The 11,938-nt window shown below is 37.2% G+C and overlaps 2 protein-coding genes across 5 annotated transcripts; both read right to left on the bottom strand.

The window, feature by feature from the left end:
- Positions 1-2,032: 2,032 nt before the first annotated feature.
- Positions 2,033-3,317, bottom strand: LOC116114238 (universal stress protein YxiE-like). Its single transcript, XM_031400394.1, has 4 exons — positions 3,055-3,317; positions 2,780-2,871; positions 2,475-2,593; positions 2,033-2,335 (listed from the first exon to the last, which is right to left on the bottom strand). The coding sequence occupies exons 1-4, from the start codon at positions 3,233-3,235 to the stop codon at positions 2,257-2,259; spliced, it is 471 nt and encodes a 156-aa protein (XP_031256254.1). The 5' UTR covers positions 3,236-3,317; the 3' UTR covers positions 2,033-2,256.
- Positions 3,318-3,354: 37 nt separating this feature from the next.
- Positions 3,355-8,694, bottom strand: LOC116114236 (acyl-acyl carrier protein thioesterase ATL4, chloroplastic-like). 4 transcript variants are annotated; one of them, XM_031400390.1, is made up of 8 exons: positions 8,463-8,694; positions 7,889-7,958; positions 6,316-6,985; positions 6,118-6,218; positions 5,506-5,615; positions 4,970-5,065; positions 4,805-4,883; positions 3,355-3,591 (listed from the first exon to the last, which is right to left on the bottom strand). In XM_031400390.1, the coding sequence occupies exons 3-8, from the start codon at positions 6,951-6,953 to the stop codon at positions 3,524-3,526; spliced, it is 1,092 nt and encodes a 363-aa protein (XP_031256250.1). In that variant the 5' UTR covers positions 6,954-6,985; positions 7,889-7,958; positions 8,463-8,694; the 3' UTR covers positions 3,355-3,523. The 4 variants fall into 4 exon arrangements, with proteins under 4 accessions (XP_031256250.1, XP_031256251.1, XP_031256252.1 ...); XM_031400391.1 differs by having other exon boundaries at positions 8,529-8,691; XM_031400392.1 differs by lacking the exon at positions 8,463-8,694 and having other exon boundaries at positions 7,889-8,455.
- Between the last annotated feature and the right edge of the window lie 3,244 nt (positions 8,695-11,938).

Raw genomic sequence — 11,938 nt, 5'->3', positions numbered from 1 at the left:
CTTTGACATCTCCTCTTCATGAATCCTGATTTGGTTCAGTGTGGGGTTTGCTCCCAACTGAGGAACTTGCTTCCTCCCCCACGTATTGCCACAACCCATGGCCTCTTAAATAAGTCTTCATCTTGACAGCCCATACATGGAACTGATCTCATTGAAGATGGGTGGAGAAAGTGAAGCTTGAGTTGCTGCCATGAAGATGATTACATTGGTGTTGAGTTTTGTTAAAGAGGTTTTGTTTTTCCAGTCCTGAAAGTCACAACAGCTCTGATACCACTGTTGGTTTTTAGAGCTAGAGTATACTAAGAAAAGAGGACCAAAAACTGACGTGAGAGAGAGCTGTAGAGAGGAAAATCTGAACTGAAATTTGCTCGTTTTACATTCAAAAAACAGGGGTAGATTTATACAAAGCACCACGCCACTGTTCCACCTAAAGCTGCAAATTTAAATTTAAACCAAACACTCCAACTAATGCACGTACAAACATATCAATTACATATTTTTCAACTACATCACCTAAACAGATCACTGAAATATTTTCTAAACAGTGACCAAAAACAACTTCTTCATGCACAGTAGCTTTCAAACCGTGGCGCCAAATCTTGCAACTCCCACCGTGCGTTGACTTCATCATTTCCGCATGGTATCACCGTTCAACAATTTCTAATCAAAATCTTTTCAGTCATAAGGTTGCTTTCCTTTTTTTTCTCTTCATTTTCTAAAACCAGTCTTATTTTATATTTACCTGTAGATTCTATGGGTTGAGTCTAAAGCTTCTCAAGGCCATTCTGGAGCTAAACTGGAGCTACTAATTGCACAAGATTATCTCTTCGTCACTGTCGTGGCCAAGGATTGAGTTCAATTCTTCCGTCTTCAAATTCGCTATCCTTCCAATAAGGATTCAATCACCCGGACCATAAATGAGCATAAACTGTTCATGACCCTGGAGTTTTCTCAGAAACACATGAAGCGTTAGTTTTGATAGGAAATGCGAAGATCAAAAGAGCATTTTTTGAATGCCCCAAGAGTTAAGGTGTGCCATTTCTTTTTTCACATCAGTTGAATGCAGATGTAAGTAATGATGAGCGGGGTTTTATTATTTTGTGATTTTACAGTTGGATGTAGACAAATGTATTCGTCTTTTACTGCGGCAATGGAATGTGAAAACGTTCAGAAGAACCCTTTGAAAAGCCAGATGGATGAAGCAGTCAGCATGCTTAAAGAATTGAAGCAACTTTATGCTGATTAGATAAAGTTCATTTAATATGGCGCCTTATTTTTACAATATCATCCTAAATTTGTCAACTTTTTTTCAATTGCTGGTTATGACTCGAAGTTGTTGCATGGTAATTTGCATTTTTATTTACTTGGTGGTTAGATTAATGTAGTGCCATTTAAACACTGATAATTTTTTTTTGAAAATAATTGATTTCATGGTCAGCAAGTGAAGAACAACATTTCAACATTAGAGAAGTTTGCAAGAGGTTGCAGTCAACAAGGCAAACAGTGAGCCTCACTTGAATCAGCTATTCTTGCAGCAGAGTAGGAGTGTTAAAGGCAAGGCAACAGAGACGGCGTGGGCAGGGGCAGGTGTGCATCAGAAGGAAAATGTGATGAGGAAACATTGACAGTAAGATGGAGGTTTGGCAGTTCCTATAGCTTCTGGTTCCCAATCCCAAACCCACCAATTGTCAGGATCAGGAAATTGAAAACAGAGGATGGGAAAAAGAAAGCCTCAGAAAAAGAAAAGGGGAAACATTGTAACCAAATCTCAGAATCCTATTTCTGAATTGATTACCATCTACTACATGTTGTAGTGTCAAATTGAAATGGCTAAGTTTGTGAGTCTTCTGGTTGTAAGAACAAATAATTTCATGTTTTTACTATCTCATGATAATGATAGCCTTAGATTTACATTTACTATTTGAATTAAGGGCCGATTTGATCTATTATGATGATAACGATGGGTTTAAAGAGGGAGTTTTCTTCTTATTGTTGAGATTGAGAACAGAAAATGTTGAAGAAGATGAAGTTAAAAGTGAGGAAGATAAACTGACGAAGCCACATTAACTTATTTGTATCATTACAAATTCAATGTCTTTTTACGGAACTTAATTACAATCATATCAAACAGCTTTGAACAATTACTTACAAATAACAAGTAGGTATCGAAAACACAGCATGATTTCTGATCTTCTCAGAACTGGAGTTGAGCTGTTTTTGCATTGAGCTTCAGCTCTTAAAGTAGCTTCTAAATCTTCAAGCTGGTTTCCTCACCACCAGTACAGGGCACTTAGCATTATGAACACAGTAATTGCTGACACTTCCCAGGAAAGCCCTGTCCCAATGAAACCACATTATCCATATAAGAATTGTCAAGAAAATTTATCATTAGAATACTAATCCTATTGTTGATGAACACATAAACATGCCACGATTGAGATAGCGATTTAGATTCCTAAGTGTTTAAGACTAACCTCTTTATTGCTCCACGGCTGTGGCTGCCTACTATAAGCAATTGGACATTGAGCTTTTCAGCAGTTGCACAAATTACCTCTTTAGGATTCCCAGCTTCTGTCAATGTCTCGGCCTCAATCTATAGTAAGTAATCAATTTTCTGTTAATGTTTTGCTAAAACCATTCCAGGATCTACTTATTTTGCCAATTCTCATTCTTTAAACAACCATAAAATTGTAGAAAATAAGATCTAAAACAATGAAGTTCATCATCATATCCAACATGAAAAATTTTAGACCAAGCATCAGTGTAAAGAAAATTATACCCCATGCTGGGTGCAGATCTCCTTCGCTCTGTTGAGTAGAGCAATTGCAACCTTCTTTTGATTTTCTTGCATCGAAGTTATCAAGTCCGGAGCTGAAAGACATGAAATTGGATCATAAAAATTTTCTCCCCAATTCACAAAAATTATAACTATTGCAAAAGAAGAGAACCAAAGAATCAAAATCCCCAGTAAATATCCATAATCAGAATCATTTGAAAGCATACTTAATTAAAACAAAATCAAACGCAGAGAGACACAGAGAGAGAAAAACGTACGAGCAGCACCGTAAGTGGAAGCATAAACATAAATAAAATCAGCAGGCTGTGCAGTGAAGAGGATAAATTGAGAATTGGAGATGGTATCACCGAGAGTTTCAAGAGCCCATTTGAGAGCGTAGTGGCTACAATCGCTCTCATCAATTGCTACCATCACCTTCTTCTTTCCCTCTTCTTCCATTTCTTGATTATTCAAAGTGTAGACTGGACTTCAATTTGTTTCTAATCGGAAGATCAAAGATTATTGTGCTGTGTCGTAGTCAAAGTGCTGTATTTAATATAAGTACATGGTCTTACCTGACAATCAACTCACGTGTGAGGTAGTTGAGTAGTAAAGACGCGAGAAATCCAGAGTCTCCTCCATGCCTGCATATAGCAAACGTACACGATTGTGCTTTGTTTTGGTTCTACGGACCGTAGTCTGTGGGCGCCCTCACCTCACCTCACCTGCTGTTGGCCTAGGATGCTGTCATGACAAGCACTGGGGGTGTGCTGGCGCTGTCAAAGGGCGTGACACCCCGGATGATGCACCAAGGGCTATATCATTGAATAAGTTTTTTATCAAATAAATAAAATCCCCTTTCTCTCATTATGCAAAGATAATTAAATATCAACTTAACAAGCACAATGTTAAGATCTCACGTAGGAAGAGAAAAAAGGGGGCATGTGGATTATAAAAGGCTTAAGCATCATCCCTTGACAAACCAGTTTTCTAAAGAGAGTTTTGTCCAAACTCATAAAAGACCCACTGTCCAGCCCAATTGTTTGAGTTTTTAGATGAGTCGGAAGGGAATGGGGTGAGCATATGGGTTATAAAGGCTTGGACACCCTCCCTTGACAAACCGATTTTCCAAGAAGAATTCTATTCAAACCCATGAAAGACTCATAACCCAACCCAATTGTTAAGTTATTCAAGTACGTTCCTATCAATTGGTATTAAAGCATGATCCTATCAATTGACATCCTGCACACACGTGGCCAGTTGACCTTGGGCCTGAACTACTACCCTGAGAAAGGGCATAGAGGCTCGAGGGAAAATGGATCTTCGTAGTCACCCAAGAGATAAAGAGGTTGACGGGGATAAAGAGGCCGACATTGACGTCAGTTACGAAAGCGTGATGGAATATTGGGATCCTATATTAGAAGTGAAAGGTGTGGGCATATGGGTTATAAGGACTTGAACACCCTCCCTTGACAAGCCAATCATCCGAGAGTTCTATCTAAACCCATGAAAGACTCATGGCCTCACCCAATTGTTGAGTTATCAAGAATGGTTCCTATCACACAATTTGTATGAAAAAATTGAACCAAAAAGAGCTACTTTCAGTAAAAATAATCTCACACTGCCAAACACAGCTAACAACAGTTAAGTGGAATCTCTTGCATAATTATGTACACAAGTGTAAACAATTTCAAAGGAAACAACTACAAGAGGGTATGTAAGCATTTGAGCTCCAGGAGGATGATGTCAAAATCAACTTAAGGTTGAAGAATCAATCTCTTAAAATCCTCAAATCATGGCCGATCATTTCTTCCGCCACCCCTTTTTTTTTTATCCCAAGAAATTTGTCAGATATTGCTGAACAAGTATGATTAGTTTTGTAGAGTCCAAGACTTAATATGAAGCTGCAAAAGCTATATTGTGAGGGAAATGTACTGTCGGTTCGGCGGGTAAGAATTTTGTTGAAAAAGTTCTCGTTGTAATTAAATCAGTTAGAATCTTCATGGTGAAGGAACTGAACAAATTTACATCTCATCTCAGGTGGAATACAGACAAGGCGATAATTTTTGTCGAGCCAAACTGCTGTGGCCTTGGCCTCCAAAATAGGCTGCACAGAACGTAACAGAGCACTGAGCATCATGACAGTTCATAAAAACAATGTAGAGGATCAGTTCAGGGTTGAGAATGACAAACCTCTTCATTTGGCAGCTTAAAGATGAAGTGCTCAAAGTATAAGCGAGCTGCTGATGAGTCATAGATCCTCACCTTCACAACAAACTTATCTCCACTCTGGTTGCAAATGCACCATGTGGAAGGATATAAATAAGAACATTGTAATTAAGGAATTTTTGCCTTTAAGAACTAAACTGGCAGCTATGAATTGAAGCAAGCATATTGTGAAGCATATTGTGCTAGCACTGAAACTCTTTTGTGGTTAAGCAAAAGGCAATCTTTCCCAAATATGGTCACTTCAATTTAAAGTTTCAAGAGGGACAAAGATAAGTATGTGTGCTCAATGATTTTTCCATGAAAGTTATTCTTATTCCTTTGACAACCCAATGCAAATATTAATCACTTTAGATCCATAAGTGCCCATGTGAGAGAAAATAACCAACCAGGAGTATTTTGTACTTACATGAGGTTTAGTTCCTTATAATACATAAGTAAATTGATATATATAACTAGACAAAAGGTTTAGTAATCACAGATTTAAAGATCAGAGGGCATACTCTTAGAGGTGAAAGGAATTTGAGTGACAACTCTGATAGGGCCAATGCATCACCAGTGCGGGCAACTGCATCACAATCGATACCAATCCTTTCCAAAAGCTCATGACGACCTGAGTAAGAAATTGAAGGACTAGCACTCAATCCACATCAAGACTGACGAAAAAACTCACCATAATTCTTTAAAACATACATGAGCACGTTTCAAAACCAAGAAACTCCTACCACCTCCTTCATTTAAAACCATATTAATCAAATTGTTTAGGAACTTAAAAAGAAAATGCATTCAGAAACAAAATCTCCATTGTTGAAAGCATCCAAAACATTTCCTCTGTTGTCACAATCTAAATCAATACTTCTTTAAAACCCAATTTGGAGCACAAGAGTTCACTTTTCAGAAATTATAGAATGGAAGCTGAGATCTGCCAAATAAGTCCCTGCCTAATACCACACAATTAGAAGAAACAAGTTTGGACACTTTTAAGCCAAAACAAGAGCCAATCAAATCCAAATCCAAATACATCAACTAGAATTCTCATCTAATTCTCTTCACTTAAAAACATTCAAAACAAAAATTGGATACAGTAAACAAGAATCAGTGAAAGAAATTCTTACCATGTTGACAATAACTTGCATAGACAGCATTACTCACAACTCCATATTGGTCCAACTCATAATCCCGGACTTTGAGCTCAACATCATGAAACTCACTCATTCTACAAAACGTTGTCAAACAATAATGAAAATTTAAACTTTATGATAAAAATGCGAACTTTACCTGAAAAGTAATAAGCCCATAGATTTTGTCAATACCCTTTGGTAGCTTTGAGGTCAAGAGATGCAGAGGGAGTGGACTTGTCGGTGGTCACAGTGGCGAGTGATCGGAAATGGCATGGAGGCGGCTGGCTGATTGGGAAAGCAAGTGGTGGAGACTTGACACCTGCATCGACAGGGAGTGCCACGTTGACAGGGGAGATAATCATATTTGCAAGGTCCTTTCTCGGCGCCTCTTGATCAAAATGGTAACTGGTTACTGTCTTTTGTGTTTTATCTTGGTACTTTCGCCTTGGACAAATTCTAAGATGATCATGCAAATGCTTTGTCCCATTTTTAGAACCACCAACAAGCTGTTTATGACAATAGTTACACTCCGCCTTATCCTTGCCATCAACTTTTACTTTCTTGAAATGTAGCCATACAACTGACTTAGACCTTCCAATTCCAGTACCCCAAGCATCATCAGGGGAAATCTGGAGAGGGCTTAAACAAGGACTATCTGCAGGCATTGGTTCGTTACTTTCATCAATAGGAGATTGCATTTGGTTACTTTCATCAGGAGGAGATTGCATTTGGGAACTCGCAATCGATATTTTTTTTGATGACTCGGAATATTGATTGATCTCCTCTTCTAAGCTCTTTCTTTTGCAAGGTAAAGAGTTTTGAGTTGACATGGTGAAACACCCACACAACACAGTTGAAAAAACTGCATAAAACACCCACACAACATAGTTTATAAAACTGCAGAAAACACCCACACAGCACAGTTTAAAAATCTGCAGAAAACACCCACACAACACAGTTTAAAAAACTGCAGATAACACCCACAAAACACAGTTTCACAAACTGCATAAAACACCCACACAACACAGTTTAAAAAACTGCAGAAAACACCCACACAGCACAGTTTAAAAATCTGCAGACACAAAAGTCAAAATACAGTTTCAAAAACTGCATAAAACACCCACGCAACACAGTTTAAAAAACTGCAGAAAACACCAGAACTTTGTGAAATACTTGACCAACTTTGAAGGATTACCTCAAACCAAGATACCAAAGAAAAAAGAAAGCGTCCATGACCAATTGGTGGCATAAGTAAAGCCATCATATTTTTTGCACAACAATCTTAATCAAATTCAATATTATGTGGTGTATTCTTGTCACCAAACATAAATAAAGCTACCAGATTCCATGAGGAACAAATTATCAAATATTCTGAAGGTCCATACAAAGATATTTATCTGATAGGAAGTAAGAATTTAGTTTTACAGTATAGAGAAAATCCTGCGGACAGGGAAAAAAAAATATCCTGAAAGAATTAAAAAACTAAGAAAAAAATAAGATCTAAGCTATGCCAAAACGAGAGGTCCTAAGTCCCATTCAATGAATAAATTAAGTTCATAAGTGGATCATTTCAATGAATAGAAGTTGGCATCTGCAAGCACTAAAATGATCACAAATTCACAATGGATACATACCATTTCTTCATTAAATCTTTTTGCACTAGGGCAAAAGAGAGGCCAACAAATATTTACAGTTTCAGCTAAGTGTTCCATAAAGCTTTCAGCAATGAATTTCATGTAACGCTTTATATGACATCATATCTCACCTCAATTTCACCTCCAAAAGAAGCTCCGTAAACCAAAATCTTTTTGGGAACACAACCACGAATCACGCACCTGTAAATCTCAAATGTTAGGCAGCATCATCGTAAAAAAAGAATAAAAATTCCTTATTTTTATTTTTTAGAAAGTTGATTAATTTTCAGTAATCAGTCACTACTAATATAAAACGAGCACAATCCCTCAATGATTACAATGTTTCAAAGATACAATAAGAAGAAGAATCACTGAGGAAAGCACTGCTTTGGAACGGCTTGTCCTACGACCCAGCAGTACGCCAAAAGCAATGACAGCACTCTGTTGAGAATTTTACATTACGATCTTTTCTTTTATATATACACACACACACATTCTGTTGAGAAATTTGTATTAAGATCTACTCGGGTTTCAACATTTAAAATCTAACCAAAATAATAATAATAATAATAAGAAGCTACCCATGTCTACAGGGACCATATGAATAAAAGAAAGGGAAATCGAGATGTACTGGTCAAGACCAAAACCAGAGCTGCCAAGCAAGACAACAAGAAAAAAGGGAAATTTTTACTAAAAGCTGATTACTCAGCAGCAGTGACAAAACGGCGATTGTACTGCATGCGCTAGTAGGTACGTCCACGAAAACCTCACCAATGAGCCTGAACGAGGCGGCTGTGGCTGTGGAGACTTGAGCGGCGTCGGCTGTGGCTGTGGAGACTTGTGCGGCGTGACGGCGTCGGCCGTGGAGACTTGAGCGGCGTGACGCGTCGGATGCTTCAGCGGCGGAAAATAGAGTCAGGGTTGGTGGGTATATATATGGAGGGCAATTCTGTATTTTTGAAATATATCAAGGGCATTATGACAGTTTAATGGATCCGGGGCAATTTTGTAATTATATCTAAATATACCAAGTAAAAAAAGGTCTCTTTAATCACAACTCACAAGTTATTTTATTTTAGGATAATTATTTTATCCTCTCAATTTTTTTTTTTTTTTTAGGTAACTTTTTCTTTTCAAAATATTGGAATGTATTTTTACTTTTTATTAATTATAAAAAGATTTGTATAATTATAGTTTTACTCTTTTTATTTTTGGACCCAAGAATGGGGAATCTATTAGGAATCGAGAATAGGGTATCTTGCTACGAACCGAGAAAGGAACCAAGGTTGAAATAGTATACAACATTGGGGGTTTTTAAGTAATTTTACATTAACAAACCAAAATCCCCCACCCGATTAACATTTGGGCAAAATCGAATTGGGAGTTCTATTATATATGAAACTTGAGACTTGTAAATTGTAAATTGTAAATTGTAATACATTAAATAATAAATTGATAACGTCAAATATAAAACTTAATAAATTTTTCGCACGACATTTGTCTCAAGCTGCTTGTGTCTGTGCCTGTGCCATCCTGCTGGTTTGCCTTGTTCTCACACTACAGTTTCATGCTTGTTCGTGCACGCCTGTCCTATGCACACTTAGCTACATGACTGATTGTGCATGCATGTTGTGTTGATTTGTGTGAGAAGATTGATGGTGGCATGACGGTGGAGGCATAGGTGGGATGGATCGGGATCGGAATATGGTGGTGGTGGGATGGTGGCTGATGGGTGCGTGGTGGAGGTGAGGTGCGGTTTGGTTGAGATGATGGGGTTTGGCCGTTTGGGTTTTGGGTATGGAATATGGATTTGGTGTTGGATTAAAGGGTATTTTTGTCTTTGCATTGACTATACCATGTAGATAACAAATTTGATTAACAGTGGGTGGAAATGTCGTTTACTCCGATTAATAATTCTAAACTTTTTTGACAAACGAGAAAAAGAAGTTGACGATACATTATGATGATTAATAACATAATTAGAAATTATAATAATCAATAATATTTTGTTTCGTTTTGCACCATTTTAATATTATTATTTTTTGGATGATAGAAATATATCTTACTTTCTAAATAAGGTTGAACAATATACACCCACCCAAGGTTTGCCATAAAGATAATTTGGTACCCAAATAGTTTGGAAATGACAAACAGGTACCTTCTGTCATTCTTTGTGAGTGATTTTCGTCTACTAAAGGGTAACATAGTAATTTTATGTAAAACCATAAAGTTTTAAATTTTAATTATCTTTCTCGAGGTATGGAGCGTAGCTTCGATTGAAAGATTCATTGGGTGATTGACACGTGTCCACAATAGTTGACATTGAATAAAAAAAAAAAAAGAGTAAACGAAAAGTTACGGCTTTGTTCTTTGTTTGCGAAGGTGCTTGAGCAACTGAACGGCAACTATCGATGGCGACCTAACAAAACCATCAACGATGACCAGCAAAACAAAAACTAGCGACAGGGGAGGACGAATTAAAACCAGCCACCATGATAGAGTGAGCTTCATTGAACAGCAACGACACGTAAACAGAGACAATAGATGACGTGTGAGGGAGAGAACCGCTGGGAAGCAACGTAGGTGGAGGACGATTGAATATTGTAGTGTGAAGTTCTTTGGGTACTGAATTGTACGACTATGTCTATCCAACTTGCACTACTCGCTTTAGCACTACTTTGGTACTTAAGGTGAGGGATTCTTCTTTGAAATTTAGTTAAAATATGTTAACTAGCCTTCCACTACAATGGGGGACATTGAATCCTGAAGACTATTTTGTGTACTTTGAATTACAAATGGTATTTTCCCACAATCATGTCCATTTTGTATTGCTTGAAGACACGACTACAGTGGAACTGGTTACTTCTTAATATTTTCAACAGTACTGCAAATCATGTACTATTTGATGGATCTAGTAGCTTTTCACTCAAGAGTACTAATCTGGGTTTTTATATTCACCAACTTGCATTAGATCTTATTTTTTAAATTCACAAATAATCTAATTTTGAAAGTCTAGTGTGTTACAGTTCCCTTATTTTGAAACTCTAATGTTAAGCACTTAATTTAATGTACAAGGAGTTCTAAAACTCAAAACACAAAGCAATGAGTCTCACCACCATGGAGATTCAAGTGCTAGTGAACAAGAAATGGTGGCAGTGCCAGAACCAAGCTCAATGCAATTGCCTCTGGGACCTCGTCCTGTTCGGACACAACATGAAATCAATATAAGTCGCAAGACTTGAAAGTCTGGTGTGTTACAGTTACCTTATGTTGAAACTCTAACGTTAAGTACTTAATTTAATGCATAGGGAGTTCTAAAACTCAAAACACAAAGCAATGGCTCATGACACTCGGCCTATTGATCCTATGTGCGCTTGTTAACTGTGAAAGACTTGTTGTTGTTCTTGGCTGTCGTAGATGGTGTGTATGTGTGAAGGTTTTTCAAAAAGTATTTCCCGAGTGAAAGTAACTGTGAAAGACCTCTTGTTGTTCTTGGTTTTTCATATTTCGATGCAATAGTAAGTTGATTTGTGTTTGGTCTGTAGGATTTGGAGGTCATGTATTAGTCATTATTTATTCTTTACAAATTTCATTTGTTTTTGGACAGGTTTGCAGTTAATTATTCATATTTTTGGTTAGGGAGAGAAGGAACAGGCCTCTTGTTGAATTTTTGGGTAGGTCTGCAGTTACATTGTATTTAACTCTATCTTCAATATTCATCTTTCCTTTCCAATGATTTAGGAGAATTTTCAATGGTTTGCATGTATTGTAAACAAGGCTAAGGAATTGTCAATGTTTCTGTCATATAGTATTGAAACAGTTAGAGAGATTTTGAGGTGTTGGGTTGAGCCAATAATGTTGCGTTATCGATGGTGCTCAAAATAGATATATACTATATTTTTATCTAGAAAGGAGATAAACTCAAGTAGTGGATTGGATGGTATGATCCTTGGTTTTCAGTGAGGAGGTTGGAAATAAAATTGTGGGATCTGGCAGTAATCCATAAAGCCTAGCATCCAATAAAGTGCACATGGCCAGTAACCTATGGCTCATCAAAAATAAAAAAATAAAAAAACTTTATTGTCTATATTTTATCAGTTTATTCTTTTGTGTTGTTATAAATTACCAATCCCTGTGCTTTTCTTGGCAAGTTTTGGCCACAATTTGTGAGGAGCTACCTC

This window comes from Pistacia vera, unplaced genomic scaffold (genome assembly GCF_008641045.1).
Source record: "Pistacia vera cultivar Batoury unplaced genomic scaffold, PisVer_v2 Contig704, whole genome shotgun sequence".
Taxonomy (NCBI): Eukaryota; Viridiplantae; Streptophyta; class Magnoliopsida; order Sapindales; family Anacardiaceae; genus Pistacia; species Pistacia vera.
Note: the sequence above shows the minus strand (reverse complement) of the source record. Positions and strands in the feature narration are given on the sequence as shown.